This window comes from Phaseolus vulgaris, chromosome 2 (assembly GCF_051622355.1).
Source record: "Phaseolus vulgaris cultivar YP4 chromosome 2, ASM5162235v1, whole genome shotgun sequence".
NCBI classification, from domain to species: domain Eukaryota; kingdom Viridiplantae; phylum Streptophyta; class Magnoliopsida; order Fabales; family Fabaceae; genus Phaseolus; species Phaseolus vulgaris.
Window position 1 is genome coordinate 4574068 of NC_143499.1, and position 21335 is coordinate 4595402.

General features: G+C 29.9%; 2 protein-coding genes across 6 annotated transcripts; one reads left to right on the forward strand and one right to left on the reverse strand.

Moving 5' to 3' along the window:
* Positions 1-1145: 1145 nt before the first annotated feature.
* LOC137810397 (cyclin-T1-4) lies at positions 1146-9215 on the reverse strand. 5 transcript variants are annotated; one of them, XM_068611635.2, is made up of 7 exons: positions 9073-9215; positions 8137-8686; positions 7901-7982; positions 7083-7217; positions 6595-6770; positions 2144-2289; positions 1146-1593 (listed from the first exon to the last, which is right to left on the reverse strand). In XM_068611635.2, the coding sequence occupies exons 2-7, from the start codon at positions 8679-8681 to the stop codon at positions 1562-1564; spliced, it is 1116 nt and encodes a 371-aa protein (XP_068467736.1). In that variant the 5' UTR covers positions 8682-8686; positions 9073-9215; the 3' UTR covers positions 1146-1561. The 5 variants fall into 5 exon arrangements, 2 of the variants coding, with proteins under 2 accessions (XP_068467736.1, XP_090154269.1); XM_090298143.1 differs by having other exon boundaries at positions 8137-8707; positions 9073-9193; XR_016518384.1 differs by lacking the exon at positions 1146-1593 and adding an exon at positions 2528-2849 and having other exon boundaries at positions 2151-2289.
* A 5003-nt stretch (positions 9216-14218) lies between these two features.
* Positions 14219-15994, forward strand: MAKR1 (membrane-associated kinase regulator). Its single transcript, XM_068611638.2, has one exon. It carries the CDS (start codon positions 14569-14571, stop codon positions 15613-15615), a length of 1047 nt encoding a protein of 348 aa, XP_068467739.1. The 5' UTR covers positions 14219-14568; the 3' UTR covers positions 15616-15994.
* The last annotated feature ends 5341 nt before the right edge of the window (positions 15995-21335 follow it).

Consider the following 21335-nt stretch of genomic DNA (forward strand, 5'->3'; position numbering starts at 1 on the left):
CGTTCGTGCGTGGTTCAAAGAGTTTTTCTTTCTCAACAAAAACTCAAGCGATAAAATTAAAATAAAGATACACAAACTGCAATAGTGTTAGTTTTTATTGGGTTGGATATCTCTGAGACAATTGTGAAATTCTCAAAAATGGATATTACTCATTCAATAGTTGGGTTACATTGCTCACAACCTACCTAATAATTCTCATCGTCATCGTTTAGTTCCATTTGGAGTATCGTTTAGTAGTTGAGTAGCGTGGGATTGGAAGTTTCTCTTAACTCTGGATTGGAAGTTGTTGTTTCGGTATAGTGAATATAAGTTTACATAGTTTAGAGTTACGACTAAAGATATTCATTCTTTTTCCAATGCACAGATATATCTTTTAAAAATAAAATCATATTGAAATATTAACTTTCAAAACAAATAATACCTTAAATATGATAATTTATCATAATAATTTTATCTTTCCAACTTGAGGTTAGAACATCTTGATAATAAAATACAAGTGCATTGGACCAGATTTTCTTAAAAAGAATAACGTCTTAAGTGTTTCAGTTTCGACTTTTTTTTCACGTATCACTAAATTTAATCACCTTTGTGCCTGATTGCTTGCTGTTTATTTTCTTTGCTTCTATTCTAAAAATGTCAATGTTGTCTTTGTCGCTGAAATTCTGTGTTGCGAGTTTTGACATGTAATTTTTAGTCACTGATCTGAAATTTCCATGCTTTAATAAATAAGGCAAAATTGCCACGGATGAAAGACAGAACTCAGAGAAATTGTATGGCATTAGAAAGTGCAAAATTAAAACTAACATGTATTAAGGCAAGTCTGTCACATGAAATAGCAAAGAGAAAATAAATTGAGAAATGCGTACGGAAAAAATAATTTTCATTAATTTTTTGAAGATGACAAATGTGTAAATCCATACAAAAAAAAATATATGTTCGTCTATAAAAAAAACGTTAAAATATTGCTCTCTAAAATCATTCCATCAATTATGTAAAACTGTGATGACCTTTTTAACATGATATGTTCATACATTTTCAGCAATTAGATAAAATTCATGTAAATTACATTAAATAACAAAAAAAATAAAAAACACATAACTTAATCTATGTATACATCACTCAACAGTAAAAAAATGCGTTAAAAATAGAATAAAATGGATGGTCCCGTAAATTGCAGATTCGTTAGATCGACTACGAATGATTCCGACAGGACTAAAATTTAATTTCGGACCATAACTTACATGCTTTCGAATTTAAGAATTTTGGTAATGTTGTTGGTAACTTGGTATGTACATGACATGAGATCACAGGCTATATCGACTAATAAACTAAATGAATAACACATTTATGGAGTTGAAACGCTCAATCATGTAGGTCCCAACCCCTCAACATTATATATATATATATATATATATATATATATAATATCCATCAAAGTGAACATAAACAACAGAGACAATCTATGATGGTTTCCTTCAGAGGCATTTTTTAAACAGAACACAGCACCATACTCTACTCTGCATCTAGAAGCCACAATCCAATAACCATCTCCTTTATACATTTAAACGAGCTCCAGTAATTGCTGCGAGATATCTGCACAAAAGTTAGAAACAGTATTAACTAATAAGCATGCGTAATCATAACTTTTCCCAGAATTTTTTACAAAATGAGTTGGCATCAATGTTAACATTTAGATGCATAGGTGGTCCTAGCACTTTATTCCATCCAACAACTATGGTTGAATCTGGGAAATTTCTATCATAATTTTGGAAATTTATTTCTGCTTCAGCATTAATCTAACATATGGAAGTCTAGTCACATTTTCAAGACAACTCCTTTGAAAAGCTACAAAGTAAAAACCTACATTTTAGATTTCAGGTTTCAAATGATTAGATTAAACCAAATTTATTAAAAGAAAGAGTAAATTAAAGAGATTGACATGACATCAGACCCCGTTATTCCAAAAATAATCAACTGATGCAATATAGTGACGAAATTGTTTCTTCTCCTCTCTCGAAAATCAACCAAACTCCACTTATCCATCACTGATGAACCACTCTAGAAACCAAATTAGTATAAATTCAACGCTATTCAAGAGAAAAGGGAGAGATATAGAAGGAAGGGGAAAGTGGTAGCAGAGTACCCCCAAGAATGGATGGTGTTGCCCCAAACTCCTGCCAGATATTGTGATAAGCAGTAAGATCAATTCTCAGAAACTTTGAAGCAAGATAGGCAGCTCCCGCAGCAATGTGATGGGGTTTATACTGAAGCCATAGAGAGCTCTGAAGACTGCAAAACACCATTTTCTAGCGTCAGAAAATCACACTAGACACATGCGTTCTGCAAGCATCTCTTAACAGACATTCAGAGATATGCAAACAGCAAATTATCCAAAGCAACAAGAATAGAAGATTCTTGTAAAAATTAACACATGTTTTCACCATATCTGAGATCATGCCAACTATTGAAATAAGAAGACGTACAAAATTGAACATTGATTCCAACAGCAAAACACAAATTTACTTACTTTTCCTTTCCAACAAGGCAGCAACTCAGGAAGAATATTATTCCAAGAATCTTGGCACAATTGCTGATAGGGTACCAAACTATAGCATTATCTTATACTCATTTAGAGAATTATTCAGATTTCCAGGCCAAATATGCTGTGGGGGCTTTAAACTCCAGAAATCTATGTAATTAAAATCAGAATGCATACACAGGGTGCTGCACGTTGCAAACAATTGAATCTTTCAAAGCTAATGCCAATGCAACATCTTCTGCTCTACATTTGGATCTGGACAGCCTTGCTAATATGGGAATCAGAATGCTTGTGATGAATGCATCCTATTCTGCACTACAGATTAACTCACTAAATCCTCTACCACTGTCCATATTGCAGGTGCAAATTGTAAGTTTAACAACATTACACAATACAGAACATGAAAAAATGGAAGGAGAATTTGATTTATCCTTTCCAACAAAAAACAAATAATAGAAAAATCTTCCTGATAATTTTAGTCCAAACCTGCAGCTAATCATGGATAAAGAACTTTACCTCTAAGTAATCTCAAGATAGAAATTAATATAGAATGATAAAATCCAACACTGGAATGGAACCTTCCTTGATAACTTAAGTCACTAGTTCACAAAGTCCGGCACTAATCTACCAATACTATACTCCAATGAACATTCATTTTCAAAGAACTAAAGCTTCAATGTAAATTAAAAACAGCAAGATATGAAACAGTGTGAACAATGAAAGAAGAACAGGACAACATCTTCAAAACAAACTCCAAATGTACAATGTGAATCGGGAATTGTGGAAGTTAAAGTGAAAAAGAAAACATAAATAAGATAAGTTGGCTGCAACATGCATTTTCAGATTTAATAGGAAATGGACAACTTATTGTGAAAATTACATGGTTTCATGAAAAATTAGTGCTGGAATAGGAGGATGATTTTCGGAATTCATGGATAAGGATCAAGGAGCTTTTGATACCATATTAAGAGATGAAGAGAAAAAAATATAGAGAAAGGAAATTTTTGTATTGATTATACTGAGTTTGTACAATGATGAGCTTATGTTTACAGCAACTATATACAGGCTGCAGAAGTTCATCTAACTCACCAAGTCAGTTATAACAACAACCCAACCAAATTTGTTAATGGATACTGTTAGCATTTTAGGCTTATGGAAACCAAAGGTAATATGCATACACATAACCTAACAGCTCTGCAATTAAGGTTTTCAACATAAATACTTTCGGCAGCAGCCTAGGTTCATCTAAAGTAAGATTTAATCAAAACTATGGACAACAATTTCCCAACTATCGAAAGTGGATCCCACAAGAACTTTAAACTAAAAGCTTGTTGCTCAAAGAAGGTGAAATTCTAAGTTCTGGGTGACCAGATTCTATAGTTTTGTTACTCTTCTTGTTGATTTCTATAATGACTAGCAACTATTTCGCATGTACTGTTGCAAATGATGGCCAGTTAAACCTTCAACTGTGCATTTCCATGACAATCTTAATGACTAGTCTTAATGTCAATAAACAGTGAGATTACAAGTTTTGATCAGATATAAAATCCGAAAGACGACATTAACAAGAACAGGGTATCAAAGTATGCTAAAAAATAGCTAGGTTAAAATCAAATGAAAACCTCAAATATTTCAACATATATTATGCAAATTTAAAACTCCCACGAAAAGGAAATAATCCAAGTGAGTAACCGAAAATTCAATGTGGCTAGAAAAGTGAAGGGGGATTGAGACACCTTGCACAAACTCAAAGATCAGCCCTCAAAAATAATAAAGGAAACAGTTTAAAACAAAGGGATTTTATTTATCAGCATATTCCAGCTCAAAATAGTTTTCGTAAAAATCAACTAATCAATTAATAAAGCAGGTTGAAAGAAATAAACAAAAACCTAAGACCAGAGGAGGAAATATAGAAGACAACCCAGTACATGAGACTCCCATAGTGGGGGCTTGGGAAGGGTGTATATATGCAACATTACTCCCGTAAAGCGGAGAGACTATCTCCAAGGTACCATTTGAAAAATTAAATGCTTTCTTTTTTCTGTTTATTATATTTAAAGTGCAAAGATAACCTATTTGACCTCATTAAAAAGATATTATTCTCTCATAAAAAAGGTAACCTATTTGGCTGAAGTCATCAGAATAGATAACCCACAAAACATGGAGGGTTTGTCAAAAAATCAGGGTCAGAGGAATAGTAGTAGCTGTCTTGGGCAGCCAAAAGAAAAGTTTCTTACCCACAAAGCATGGAGGGTTTGTCAGAAAATCAGGGTCAGAGGAATAGTAGTAGTTATCTTGGGCAGCCAATAGAAAAGTTTCTTAGAACTAATTTGGATAAACTTATCCGTAAGCATTTTTAGAAGAAGAAAACAAAAAGGAAAAAAATAAACTCCTCTGTAATTAGTTTATGTAGAAATTAAAAATAGACTTCTCTGTAATTAGTTTATGTAGAAACTAACATGAGAGAAGTTTTACAAATTAGCATATGCATAAATTAATTCTAACTTATGATGTTTGTGGTTAAGTTAATGTCATTTTCTTTCTTATTTTATTTTGTAAGAAGCACTTGAGCAAAAGTTTATCCACATAGGCTGCTTAGGGTATGGCAATCCATTAAACTATCAGCAGTTCACTTCCAGATGTAAAACAAATGTTCCATGAACATTAAACAGTATATCAACCCACCAGCTAAAAATATTATACAGGCTAGCATGCTCATATCGTGAAGATCCTGCACTATATGCATGCCAAAAGATTCAATACCCCATGAAAGATTAATTACAAAGAACAGTTACTCTAAAGAAAAATATTAAGAGGTTTAATAACCTTTAACCAAAAATTTGAGGGGAGACACCAAGGCTACTAGCTCTCTAGAACTCAAGAAAATGCACTATGTTTTTTAGGGTAATTGTTGTGTATTACACTGTATGAGCCAAGTAAAAACCAATAAAAATGATGCGTAAAGAGGACTTCAGGTTGAAACAATACATGCACATGCAAACCAAAACAGACTAAAGGGAAGGGAGGTTTATATGTATCTGATGGGTTATTTGCACCCAAGCCCAAAATCCAACAAGTCTATTAGGCTTAAGGCTAGAAAAGGAGAGAAAATACAGTTTTGGAGAGTAGTTTGTTACTAAAGACAGAACTGATGTATAAGGGGAGTCACATAGGAATATGTCATCTCTATTTGTGACTTAACTTGGCTTAGGAAGTTTCTTCCACAGCACGGAGCTCTTTGTTTTCTGTAATTTCTCTTTTCTTCTCATCAATAAAATATAGTCTCCCAGCCAGATTGCACCAGATCCTATCATTGGTGTTTTCACTCAAAAGAAGTTATGAGGGAGAATCAATTGTGAGCAAACTTGTATGGTTTCTCAATGAATTGATACTTTAGACACTCACATGGTAAAGGTTGAATCCACTCTCAATCAAGAGGAAGTACCGTGTTGCATAATCATTATTTGACACTAAAGAAACACATGGTACAGCTGAATATTCAGCTAAGCAGGGCTCCTCGCTGACCAGCATTGAGGATATTAGGAAGTCCTCTGTGGCTTGACATTTCAAGGTGTCGCAGGGATTGCAGTGCCAATAGAATTTGGATTCCTCATCAGTCAGGAGAATTTCCTGTGCAGATATGTATTTTGTTGAGCAAGACACACCACAAGAACTGTGACTACAACTGGCAAAAATATGTATGGAGAGATTGAGGGAATGACATGACTTTGTTCAGGCTGCTGAAGGAGGCAAAACAAGAATTGGAATGGGAACGGCTCAAATGATCTCCTTTTGACTGATATAATCATACAATAATCACCATACAGGGAACCTGTTCTTGAAATCAAAGGTATTTTTCCAGGAGAGAGCAGCGAATATACATGGACAAGTTTGAGATGTTTGCTGCTAAAATAAATGACACTTGAATTTGATTGTGGGCTTGGGCACAGATAACCCATTAGTATCAGTACATATTTGGTTCAAAAATGGAAGGACAAGCAAACATACTGTTGCAATTGCAGAAAGTACAAGACCCAACAAATATGAAAACTCACCCTTTGCTGATCAAGTTCAATGCCAGGTTCAACAAAATAGTCTTCGATGGGCCTAATTTGTCAAGGATAGAAGTAAGAGGTGCATATGGATGCTGCACATTAAGTTCAAAATTTAGAGTAGTAAGCAGCAATAGCTCAGCCTCAAGCACCCGGTCATGATACTTTTCAAACCAATCCTGAAAAACAAATCAAGTCAACATGAGTGAAAATTAAACTTAATCCTATTCCAAGGAAGAACCTGCCCGAGATTCTTTAGTAGTGGAGATTATTTTAGAAGCCTCCAAGAAAAATGTTGACTGACTTGAGGTAACATGCTGCTTAAATGACACTATGCATCTAAAATTTTATTGAAGAACAACAACCATATCCATGAGTGACAGAGTATATTATATATCCACATAACATTGATAAAGATTTTTTTTTATTGTCTCCTACCAGCATGTTACCAAAAGAAGTACGAAAATGTACATATTTTGAAGTCTACTCACAAGAGGAAGCAGATAGGACAGCAAAGTAAAATCTTTTTTAAATAAGATTTCACTGGATGCTCGCAACACACTATTCAAAGGGCATGGTGTTTCCTCTGACTTTCCAGCAAGAAAAATGGCAGCAGTAGAAATTAACTGTGACAGGACACAATCAAAATTAATTAAACCACATGCTGACCATGAGAAGCAACTCCGAAAAACAAATATGAATACCGATGTAACTGCATACTTGTTTAGATAAAAAAAAGTTAGCAATCGCTCACATCGGTCTACTAGGATTAATGGGCATTTCAAAATAATCACTGTTTCTGTCTTGAGAATAAACCATATAAGATATTTCATAGACATTATCTCATCAAAATATTTCCTATCTGAATTTTTTTCAATATCTATAATAGTGTCTTCTGCTGTATAATTTTTTATAAAAAAATATTACTTATTTTATCAAATAAGTCTTATACTCCTAATGACTGTAGGCAAAAAACAATATTTTTCATACAAAAACTAATGGAAATACTACAGTAAAATGATGGCATTTCTCTAAAATTAAGATATATGATGGAATCTTGTCAACTAATAATAATTTGAGTCTTACATTCTTTCCTGCAATCAAAAATTTGTGTTTTGATGCTAATTTGATACTAATTTTATATGTTGTCCCGCATTTGAGTCATGTCCTATCTAAATTTTATATGATAAAATTTATGCACTTCTCAAAGTATGACAACTTCCATGAACATTGTAGTTTTCACAGTGATCGTGAAGCAATTAGTAAGAAATTAAGTTGGTAATCAAAGCTAGAGGGTAAACAGACTAACAAATCTGTCATGGCAAGCGTGAGATCTTCGAACAAAAAAACGGTGGCACAGAACCATAGCTGTCCCGATGGTAGTTTGAGGCCTGCAAAGGAACATATCAAACTTTACACAGGTGTAAGACAAACAATTAATTTGCAACCTCAGGTAACAATACCATAAACATATATCCAGAAACTTTATGATGTTAATTGTTTTAAAAACAACACGAAGCATGTGACCAGCAATGTGAATCTTACAAGTTAAGCCACATCCCAAGATTTTGAATGAAGGCGCAGTACGAGTAGCGCAAGTGTGTCTCGTGAAGTACATCAATACCATCTTTTCTGGATGGAGAACATTTATCAATCTCATTCCTTGACATAAACACCGGCTCTTTATCTTCAAATATAGAACAATCAAGCTTGCATATAGGTGATATAGAGGTATCAACATTGGATCTTTTAGGAGGCTCTTGAAAGTTAATGGAAGTAGTGGGGATATTGCCTTGGACAGTGGATGGAAGATAGTGTTTCTGGTTGTTTTCCCAACTAGGAGTTGGATGTTTCCTCCTTTTCGAAGATGAAGGCACAGCATCGTGCTGAACATAGTTACCGTAATCAAAGTTGTTACCATTAGAATAGACACCATGTTCTGCCCAGCAGCGATCACGAATGTCATAATTTCCATGATAATAGTTGATCCTGCTCCGCTTCCGGTTGCCATTGTTGTTGTTTCCATCAAAGGTGGGACAACAACCACCATGTTGATATCCTTGTGCTTGCGAATTCCTTCCAAAAGACATTATTCCTGCAAAACCATAATAATCATCTGATTTTATTTTATAAATCTTTTTCACATTTCTACTATTCAGCAATAAAAGACCTCTGCAATCGAATTCCGATTTCATCACGCGTATGCCATAATGCCACCAACAAAATTTCAATCATTTGACCGATAACAAAAAGTTCAGAGACTGAAAATCCAATTTGTCTTCCCAAACTTATATCACAAAACTCGTAACATAAAATTCCTGAATGAAAAGCATCAAATGGCACAGAGGACCATAAATCGTAGAATTAGATGGTGGAAATTTCATCGTCGTTCACATCTTGTGAAAAGTAAGTGAAAAAACGAAAAAAAAAACGATGAAAAAAAAATCCAAGGTGATAAATGAGAATAGGGTGAAGGTGTACCTGATTACTACGAAAACAACTTCTAGAAATTGGAATTGTAATGAAAATACAGAGCAATAACAGAGAGATGAACAAAGAACAGCCTTGCGTTGCGCCTCTTTGCAATTTGAAGATCAAGGGTAGTTCAAATAAAAAACAAGTTTAACTTCCAATTTAGTTCAGGAAGACACGCAATGCTAGTTTTTTTTAGTTAATTACTATTTCTTTTTACTTTTTGGAGTAATTTAATTTAATTTAATTTTCCCCAGACTTTTTTACTTATTTTTAAATTAATTTCTTACTTAAATATTAAGATTTTAAAAAATGATTTATGAAATGATTAAAAATAAGTAAAATGAAAAATAAATAAAAAAGATAGAATTTATAAGACTTGAAATTAAGATTTGGAGAGAAAAAAAAAATCAATTTTATGCGAACCGAATTTACTATTTTTATTTTGAATAGAAGATAATTGTTTTAACTTTAAAATTTAATTCAAATTTAAACATAAATTAAAATAAAATTAATAAACAATCAAATTTACTTGCTTTTTAAAAAAATAGTTAAAAAAAAAGCCAAATGAAATAAAATTATAAGAATTTGTTGAAGATTTAAGATTACAAAATATATTAATAAACTTTCATAATAATTTCAATAGAACTCTACCATAATTTTCAATTATTTCAAAGATTCTAGTATTTTATTAAGAAAATCTGATGCGAAAGATAAAGAATTTAAAGTTTGAGGAGTTGGAATATTCATAACTTTACTTGATTGGATTGAAATAGGAATAACAACAAAGTTGTCCTTTCTTCTTTTATTAGTTCGTACTATAGGATTTGGATTTACTTTAACGGAAAAAAATATATTTAAAAAATAATAAATGATAGTATTTTTTTTAAACTAATAATAGTGACAACCATTTCTTGTGGATAGGCATTTTAAATGTTTTAAAAAAATGTATTGAATCTTGTTTAAAATGTTAAAAATCATAACTGGCTAAATTAATAAAAACATTAAAATCCATAATAGAAAAATGACAAAATGTAAGCATAAGCTCGTTTCCAAAAATAATAATTTTAACTTAACATTTTTTATAATATGATAATATTATTAAAAGTATACAAATCTAACGAAAGATATTTTGATAATATAAGTAAAAAAAATATATATATATAGCAGAATTTTATTAAAATATAAATAATTAATCTAAAATTTTTAAAAAAAAATTATCATGTGTTTAAAAAAATAAAAACTCCTTTGTTTAAAAAAACAAATATTAATTTCATTATATGAGGGTAGACTATTTATTATTATTATTATTATTATTATTATTATATATAATAAGTGCATAAATTTTTATTAAAAATACTTTTACCGGCAAAACACTTTAGACCTATAAGAAAAATATATAGTATTTTGTATAAAATTTTAAAAAAAGTGTATTGAATTTTATTTTAAAATTGATTAACGGGACGAAAGAATAAATATATTTTAATTTAAAATCAGATTCAATTACAACTATTATTTATTTTATGTATTACCCAAGATAAAGATTATTTATATAAGTAAAAATATAAAATGTGTTTTTAATGTATAAATTATGTCATTGTAGAAAATAAAATAAATAAATAATTTTCTCATGTAGGTTATATTCTTGATGTTTATATTGTGATATAAAATTGTATTTCACATTGAAAACTATTTACATAGGACAAAAATAGAGGTACAGAGGAGGATGGCTGAATTTTTAGATTATTTAGATAGATTTTTTTAACAACTTGTGAGAATATTACAAGAATTTCACTTTTAAATAAAATATGAGAGTTTAAAATTTTAATTGAGTCAAAAAAATTAAAATATATAAACTGATATTAACTAGTTAAGAATGTGTGGTTGTGACAAACAACATATAGTGAAAACTTGATTTTGCCTATCAGAAAAATGTGGTTAAAACTTAAAAATTATTAAAACAAAGTAATATTTGATACACTGTTATGTTGGGCAAAAACATTATATTAAATTTTGTTATAAAAATATATTTGTGATGAATTTCGTCCTACTTCTTCTATGGATTTTACTGTGATCAAACTAAATGTAACCTATAAAATAAAATAAAAACATATAGGCAAGATATAGTTCATGAAAAAAAAAAAAAACTCGTGTACATGCCAGTGTATCAAATATTATTTGATAAATATTAAGTATCTGAATTCATGTAAATCATAAAATGACTAATAAAAAAATATATGGATGTTCAATAGTTTTAAGAATGACAATATACGTTAAAATATACATTAAGATAACTAAGAATAGTATAAGGAAATAACAATTTTAAAATACAATTAGATAGTGTTATACAAATATTATTAAAATTTTCGTAAAAACTCTAAATTTTATAAAGACATGATTAAATTGAATTTGAAATTACCACAGAAATGGTTAGTAAAGAATTTTGAATCAAATTTAATTAAAATTAAAAAAATAAATTAAAAAATACAAATTCAAGTGTGATTGCATATTGTAAGACATAATTAGTTAAAAATTACATTATTAAATTAAAAATGCATAATCATGTTCTCGTTTATTGTTTATTGTTAAGCAAGAAAGATAAAGATAATACAAAAGTAAAATCTAATAAATAAAGAGAGAAGAGAAATTTAAGATACAAATTTATATTGGTTTATCCTATGATTTAGACTATGTATTGCTTAAAAGGTTACATTATTATAGACGTGTACACATACATCTATATATACAATGAATATTTACACCTCTCTAGATACACCGAGTACATAGATCGCTTCAGGTACATTGATGTTCACACCTCTTTAGGTATACGGAGTATTCACATCTCTCTGTGTACATATCTCCTCTTGAGATTATAACCTATTAAGATATGATAAAAAAAAAACACTCACAAAGAGAGAACAATGAAAACTCACTTGGTATACTTCATAAGGTAATGATTTGCAATGTTTAACTAACAACTCAATTTAGGGTTTATGATTTAGGGTTTAGGCTTCAGGTACATTAATGTTCACACCTCTTTAGATACATAGAGTATTCACATATCTCTATGTACATCAGTCTTAATCTCCTCCTAAGATTATAATCTATCAAGATATGATAAAAAAAACACTCACAAATAGATAACAATGAAAACTCACTTGATATACTTCAAAGTAATGATTTACAATATTTAGCTCACAACTCGATTGACTAGACGTTTTATGTACAATATATATTAAATGTTGAAAGCTTTAAAAATTGCTCTAGTGATTTTTTTATTTTTCCTCAACTTGTAAGTCTTTATATAGTTTTCATAAATGACGATCATTGAAACTTATTAACTTCAAGACTTAAAAACAACACAAATCTCACTTTACACTTCTTCATTTTAGCGATGCTCCAAAAGAAAACTTTTGCTATGAAAATTTCTCACACTTCTTCTTGAATGTTTATTTGTTAAGGTTGATCTTTAAAATCTTTCTATACTTATATATTTTTAAATATTGAAACTTGAATATATGATACTCAAAGACAACATATTTTTCATAATGTAGCTTTTTCATTAAGAAAACTTCAACTTTGATATATTTACGTGCCTTAAATGTTTAATATACTTAAGGCAATATTTCACATGTAATTAACATATACAATAACCAATAAGCAACAATTAGCATTGATCAAAAAGTCATAGATATTTCAAGTCATAATCTTTATTTGAAAAACTTTTATACAGAAAAACTACATAACATGATTCCCAAATCTTTATATGTTTGTATAAATTATATATAGTAAAGTACATCAGATTTTAACTCATACTTAATTTTGACAAAACATAATCTCAAAATCAAATAATATTTATAATAAATAAATTCTTCTATGGATACATATATATTTTGTGTAGGTTTTAGGTATATATTACAGTTGATATGGTGAAGGGAGAATTAGCCACTTATATAATGAATTTTACAGTGACAACATGAAAAAACAATTAAAAGAAAGTTACAAGAAAAACACTAGTTACAAGAATTGTTTTTTAAAGTGACGATTTTATGTTTAAAAAATAACAATTGATGATGGAAAAATGATTTATAGGAATGGTGAGATGCAGCATTTGTTAGGGTGGCTTGTGAAGAAAGCATAGTAGGGAGAGTCGTTCCACCAGTGATGCCATGGTTCCTGCTCTGAATGCATATTGCGTTGGTTTGATAACCGACTCAAATTATCTGACAACAGTGACAACAAACTGCAATGGCTCCAACACTTCCAAAAACGCACCAACTATGGTTTCTGCCGAATCAGCCAAATTTTAATTACTAATCATAATACCAAATTCATTGTTTTTTCTGTTATCATCTTTCTTCAACTTCCTCCACCATGCAAAACCATTTCGATCATTGGCCTTCGGATCTGCAACTTCAAAACAAAATTATATCACGAGTGCATTGCATGTTGTTTTGTCGTCTACAACCACTGCCAGAATCTACAATAATTTTCACACACACCCTTCTTTACCTCTAATTACACCTTTAGTCTTAGTTACTTAATTTTGTTAATTAATAAACTTAAGATCATTCCACTTTCAGGTTTAATAACCGAGATAGTGTGAGTAATTAGTTATAAAAGTTGTTCACGTGACTGTTCAAAAGTGGACATGGAAGTACAATAAAAAAAAAACAACTCAAAGGAACAATTCAAAAAGTTATTAAAAATGAAAATTACTAAAATTTTAGTTTCTAAAAAATTTCATCTTTTTTAGAAAGTGTGAATGTTTTTTACCATGGAAATGAACTTCTAGACATGTTCCTAGAGTGTTTTGCAAATCATTTGGTGGTGAATTATTCTTCTAAGTACACAAGTGATATTTCATTATAGGAGTTATTTCATTAAAAAATTGATAAAATATAAAAATATTTCAAACTTATATTATTCAAAACAGTTTCATATAAATTTTCAGGATTACACAAGTAAAATAAATAAAAATGGATGAAAGATCCTTGAATTGAACAGGAGCTCTAAGTAGATTTTTGGTAAAAAGTATTATTAAAATTTAAGAATCTTGGTCTAATAATTGAAAACTTGGGTTATGATGATGATGATGTGCAACTTTATTAATGGAAGTATTAATGGAGAAATGATTATTGGAAAAAGTGATGAATTTTGGGAGGGAACAGAAAAGTGAGTGGAGAAGAGGAGAAAGAAGGAAGGTCCCATGTGTTTGGTCATCCTAGTTTAACGCCTGGAGCACATGACACGTACAATGAGAAAGCTCACAACACATGAGGAGGCCAACTTCCAATTTAAAAACCCTTTTCACAAGCTCCACCTCTCCCATGTGGGTCTTTATTACCTCGCTATAGATGCGGCTCCTGTTTGTCAAATCACACATCAAAAATCAAACAACCTTGTCTTATGTCTTCATTAACATCCTTAACTAGGTTTCGTTAGTTCTCACTAATCACGATTTCACCTTATAAATGGAGCTATGTGCTCTGGAATGGAAGTTTGATGGAGTTAGAACTTAGAAGAGAAATGGGAAGGAGAAGAGGGAATGAATCAAAATCATACACGCTTCCTTCATCACCCTCTCACTCTTTCTCTTCTTCTTCTTCCTCAGACTTCGAGTTCACAATCTCTGTCTCACCCCGCAAATCCTCCAATGCACTCTGCCCTGCCGATGATCTCTTCTACAAGGGTCAGCTCCTCCCTCTCCACCTCTCCCAGCGCATCTCCATGGTCCGCACGCTCCTCCTCTCCTCCGCCAGCACCTCCTCCGCCTCCACCGCCGCACGCGACTCCACCGGCAGCAGCTCCAACGACTCCCACTCCTCCTTCACCAGCGACCTCGCGATCTTCCCTGACTGCGACTCTTCCCGCCCCAGCTCCGTAACAGAGGAAGACGAACTCAAGCGCCTCAACAACAGTATCAACAACAGCAGCAGCAACAACCTTTCATCTTCCATCTCCAAAAAATCTCACAAGTTCTTCTTCTCCAGATTCTCCTCTGTTTTCCGTAAGGAGAACAACCTACCCGTCAAAACCTCCCATGACCTAGACAGCGTCTCTGCAAATTCCTCAGTGAAAAAAATGAGCGTGACGGCCAGGGAGGTCATCATGAAGTACTTCAAGAAGGTGAAGCCTCTCTACGAGAAGCTCTCCCAGAAACAGCAGAGGTCAGGGCAGTTAAACACAGGGGAGGGTGCTGGTGCTGGTGTAGTGACAATGACCTCTGTTTTTTCACTTTTAACCAAGACAGAAAAATCTACCAAACTATGCAAGACAGAGAGAAAACAGAGTGTGGGTGCGCTTTCTCATTCTTTCTCGGGAAATCTCAGATACCCCAGAAGAAGAAGAAGCTGCGTTTCGAGTTGTCCTTCTTCCATGAGATCATCGCCGAATCACTCCGGTGTTCTCTCTCAACCAGGTGCTGCTGCTGCTGCTATGTACTGCGGAGACACTTCTTCCATGGAAGAGTTGCAGAACGCAATCCAAGGAGCCATAGCCCATTGCAAGAACTCGATGATTCAGAACAAAATGACCAGTAAGGAAATCTGAATCCAATCTAGTAAAGTAAAATCAAATGAATCCATGCAGTTTCTTTTCTTTCCACCTCTTTCATTCCCTTGTCAATGTTCAAAATCCATGATGAACTAATTAGCCACAGGGTGTGGTGAATCATCAAAAAATATGTTCTTTTACCTTGATTTGACTGCAAAAATTTGAAAGTTATGGTCTGTTGGATAATTTATTGCATAACAGTGACTTCCCTCTGGTTGGAGTAATTGCTCTGCAAAGCTAAATTGGCACCATGTGACTTGGAATTTTATTGGAGATGAGATTCCATTTGTAACGTTACATGAAGCTACCTTCTCATCAAAATCATTTTGGTTTATCTAGCATCAAACAATAATGTAGTTCTGTTTTCTTATTTCCATCTTCAAAATCCAACTTGGTACATTGCTTTATAAAACTAATAAAAACAATAGTACATCGAACTTCGGTCTCATCCTGCATGTGCGTAAATTATAAGGAAGATTCAAACCTTCTCATTATTAAATCTACAAATTTTTGTTTAGTAGGAAGGTTCTGCATAAGTCTCCATATGTCAACAATTAATCAATATTTAGATTTTTTTTCAGTTTAAATAATTAATTCAACAAATAATTAAGTATGTTTTATTATATTTAAGCTTTTACTTTATCACTAAAAAAAATCATTAAATAAAAATCAGTTTTAGAGATAAAAAAATAATTAATTACTATATTAATAAAATTAAATAATATTTTAAAAAATAAAAAAATTATTAATACTTAAATTAATTTCTATTATTAATAAATAATTTCTAAACTAATATCTAGTTAGATAGAAAAAATTAGATATCAAATTTAAAATTTAAATAATTGATAGCTAAAATCTAGATAACTAATTAGATATAATTTAGAAACTATTTATCAATAATAAAAATTAATTTAAATATTAATAATGTTTTTAATTTTTAAAATAAAGTATAATTTTGTTAGTATAATAACTAATTATTTTTTATATTTAATTTTTAAAGAGTTTAATGTCTTAAAAAGATGTTGGGTGAATATCCCATCCCTATTAGCCTAATGGATGTCTACATTGAAACAAATAAAGAGAAAAGTGATATAATAAAGGAAAAAACAAAAAAAAAGGAAATTAATTGGTAATAGTGCATCTAGATTAAGCAATTAATGTACAAGGGCCCTTGGAATAAATTTTTCTTTTGCTGTCATTCCATCACTAATCTTTAGATAAAAATTATTTAATGCATTGGAACTATTCCAACTACATTTGCAATGAATTTGTTGATTCATTCTAATTTTACTATTCTTATAGTGTTAGTACAACCACTTTCTTTTTTTATACACATGAGTGAAATACTTAACTTTTTGCCATTTTTACTTAATATCTTGATTGTGTATTAACAAGTGGAAATGGTGATGAGAACATCAAACATAACTAATAACTAAAACACTTTTGTCATTTTCTGTTTGAGTTTTAGTTGTTCATTGAACTTATTAGAATGTTTTGCAAAACAAAACCATGTGAGATGGTACTTATATTTTACTTTTCAAGAGATCATACTTATGTTTGTAAACAAACAAATCAATCTTCTAGTGAGAATGGAATTAATGGGACGAAATCCTTATAATTAATGATAGTTAATTATGATTAATTAATTTTTTAAGTTGCTCTGACATCCAATAAATAAAATATTATTATTTTGTTTTGCATCATATGCACATTTTAGGATAAACAATTTTAGAGTACAATTCTATGGGTACCATTTCAACATCTAATAAAGTATCATTTTATCATTAATTGGAGTTATAAATGATAACTTTAAAATTATTTTCACATTCAGTAATAAAATAATATTATTTTATATCACTTTGCATCATATGCACCTTTCATGAGAAACAATTTTAGAGTAGAATACAATTACAAGAGAAAGTGTCATTTTACCCTTAATTGTGTACAATAAGACAATTTAACACATTAATCTTGGATGAAAAGGTCACTAACTATTATCACATTATTTTTTTCTGACACATTGTTCGGCCCAATTAGTATTACATTTTTTATTCCCCTTGTTCGGCTCATTAAAACAAGACATAGAAAATTGTTCAAAATTTATGAATAATCAATTAATTTTTTGACCACATATCATTATTTAAAAATACTTGTTTTGGAATGAAGATAAAATTATATTTTTAGTCAGATATTTTTGGATAAATAATGTTTGTTTGCAAACCCCTATTTCTCATTGGAATAACACAATTTCATAGGAAATTCGTCACAACTACTTTTATTAAATAGACCCATGTTGAAAAAATCACCTATTAAATTACTGAGTATTTGTTGGTATAAATAATATAATTTTGGAAAAATATTATTGTAACTTGTTTTTTTTTTTCTTGTTGGGAGGTTATTTTATTTTACTAGATACTAATTTTATTTGTAATATTATCTCAGGTCAAATTAGTTTTCGTATTTAATAAAGATGTCGTACAAAATTTACACAAAACTGATGGTTTCTTAAACTATTTGAATTTAGTTAGTGTAAGTCAATTTCAAGTATGGGTGATTGAAAATTACCCAAAAGGAAGGGAGGTTGCACATGTTCTCTTGATTATGAAGACTTTGTCACATGTCATTGATTTGCCTGGTGGAGCAATACGGTGACAAAGGAAGTAAATGTGTTTTCAACATAGAAAAGTTAGATGAAACAAAATTTATCAAAAAACATTGTAAGAAATTAATTTATATTATAAAAAATTAAATTCATTTTTTTTGCATCAACACAAAAAAAATCAATAAATAACAACCAAATTTAGAGACAAAAAATAATTAACTACTATATTAACTAAATTAGATATTAATCTAATTAGAAAATAAAAATTATTGGTATCTAAAATGAATTTTATTATTGATAAAAAATTATAAAATAGTTTTTAAATTAGTATCTAAATTAACTACCTAGGTTTTAATTACTAATACTTTAGATTCTAAATTGGTCTCTAAAAGACTAACAGAGACTAATTTAGAATATAAAGTAATAATTAGTTAAAACCTTATAGTAGTTAAAGGTTAGATACTAATTTAGAAATTATTTTATAAATTTTTATTAATAATATAAATTAATTTATATACTAATAATTTTTTTAATTTAAAAAATTGTATCTATTTTACTCATATGATAACTAATTATTTTGATCTCTAAAATTAGTTTTCATTTAATGATTTTCTTGTAGTAATAACTAATTAAAAAAAGTTTCATATTCCACTCTTCTTTTTAAAAACAAATAATTTAAAATAAAAATTATTACTTTAATAACTACAAATTAAAAACTAACGCTTTACAATTGGGATTCAATCCATACAATTTTAACAAACAAATATTTATCTCTAATTGTAATATAATATAATGCATAATAGAGACATTGATACGACATGGACACACGGAGATACGTATCATTTCTAAAATGTAAGACACCGGAACACAAATTTATATATTATATAATTATGAATTATATAAATTGACAATAAAAAATTATGTGCACAAATATGTTTTAGTTTTTTTTAGCAAAAAATTGTTTTTCATGGCTCATACAAAACGATTTGTTCTTTATTTTTATAATCATACTAAAAATTTATACAATAAATTTTAATTTTTAGAAAATTAATGCATTTTTCAATTTTAAAATTGTGTTAGAATCGTATTAGAAATGTCAGAAATTCAACAAATATTTTTTTAATTAAACACTTCATCATAAGTGTTATACAAATTTCAATGTTGGATACGTGTGTTCGACACCATTTAAGAGAAACGTCCTAGTCAATATATCTAAAACTTGATGTCATTACATACATGGCTTTAGTGGTTACCTTGGACTCATAAATAATTTAGAAAATGTCACAGGCCACAGCCGTCTCATTGTTTTCATCCCCATTTTAATGAGATGGTTCTGCAACTTCATCTATATTATATAATTCCTAATACGTGAACATCATCATTCATCATGGTATGCTGTGTGAGGTGTTCCAAAGGGTTTAAAATCTGCAGTGTCACTGCCATTCTTTTACTCATTTTGTTAGCAGCACTGCTGCTGGTATTATTCTTCACTGTCTTCAAGCCTAAAGACCCTCACATTATCCTCAAATCAGTTAAACTCCAAGGTTTCAAACTTGAGACACCAACTTTGAAACTAAACGTATCATTAGGCATAGTGATCACTGTTGAAAACCCTAACCATGGAAGCTTCACCTACCACAACAACACAGCACATCTTTATCATGGAGAGACTCTTGTGGCCGAGGCTCCACTGCGTGAGGACACTATTCCAGCACGTCGTGACCATAACATAACAACATCTTTGTCTATTTTTGCAGATGTCGCAAAACTTAAGGATTTATCCTCTGATTATTCGAGGGGTGTTATAAATTTTACCTCATCAGTCACCTTGTTGGGGAAAGTCAAGGTGGTGAACCTCTTCAAGATGAAAGCCACTAGTTTCTGCACTTGCTATATCTCTCTTTTCGTCCCTCACAAAAGCATCGATTCTATCTGCAACTCCAAAATCAAATTATGATGTTTTTTTTTTCTTGAATTTTCTCTTGTGCTAGTTATTATTTAAATAAAAGAATCTAAATAATTGGTATAGTTATTATTTAAATAAAAGAATCTAAATAATTAGAAGTTAAAATCTGATTATCTAATTAGATATCAATTTAAAAACTATTTATAATAATAGAAATTAATTTAAAAGTCAATATTTTTTTTGTTAAAATGGTCTTTAATTTATTCAATATAACAACTAATTATTTTTTGTGTCTAAAATTACTTTTTATATAATGATTTTCTTGTAATGGAGGAAGATAGTGAAAAAAATATAGTTCCTACTTAGTTGGAAAAAAATGTCTCATACTTTGCATAAAATTCTCTCAAATATTTGTGTTTTGTTTTGATTTTTTTAAAAAAAAACTTGACTTTTACATATTTGACTCATTCACAAATATAGACACTTTACTCTATTTATTCTAAAAACAACAAATTAACCAGAATAATAGTTAAGGTCAAAATAAATCCAATTATACGAATCTTACTTAAAACAATAAATTTATTTACTATTATAGTCCAATGATCAAAAGTTATTAAGTGTGAATAAAATTATGCTTATCAAAATTAATACGACTTTTATATAAATTTTTTAACTAAAGTAATGCAAGATTATCACAATCTTAGTGTATTTATTTGTGAAATTAAAATCACTTATTTGTGAAATTAAAATCACATAAGCGAGTACAACTTCAAAACAATCAAATCATTTTCCATAAGTATTACTTCTCCAATTCTATAATATTTTTCAATCTATCTATTCACATAATTTTAGTGTAAACTTACACTATTTTTAAATAGTTTAAAAAAGACAATGACTATATTATTCTTATCTAATCTACAAATCTAATCTAATCTTGTGTGAAACTAGAGTTTATACTTCATATTATCTATCTTGAATGTTATGATTTATAACATATTTTAGTACTTTTTTATAGGAATATATATAAAAGCAGAAAAATTATTGGAAAAAATATTTTCAATAAATACTTAAAGAAACAAATAAAAAGATACTTTACTAAAAAAGAGAAGTGTGAGAAAAACAATATTATAATCCTGCTTAAAAAAAAAACTAGGCAGACTCTCGGATAATCAAAATAAATAAATATTTTTTTTTTTGGTCTAAAACTAT

Coding starts and splice junctions, on each gene's coding strand:
- LOC137810397 (XM_068611635.2), bottom strand. CDS start 8,681: ATGTCTTTTGGAAGGAATTCGCAAGCACAAGGATATCAACATGGTGGT. Junction 7,983..8,136: donor CTTGGGATGTGGCTTAACTT/GTAAGATTCACA, acceptor GTTCCTTTGCAG/GCCTCAAACTACCATCGGGA. Junction 1,594..2,143: donor AACACCATCCATTCTTGGGG/GTACTCTGCTAC, acceptor ACTTTTGTGCAG/ATATCTCGCAGCAATTACTG.
- MAKR1 (XM_068611638.2), top strand. CDS start 14,569: ATGGAGTTAGAACTTAGAAGAGAAATGGGAAGGAGAAGAGGGAATGAA.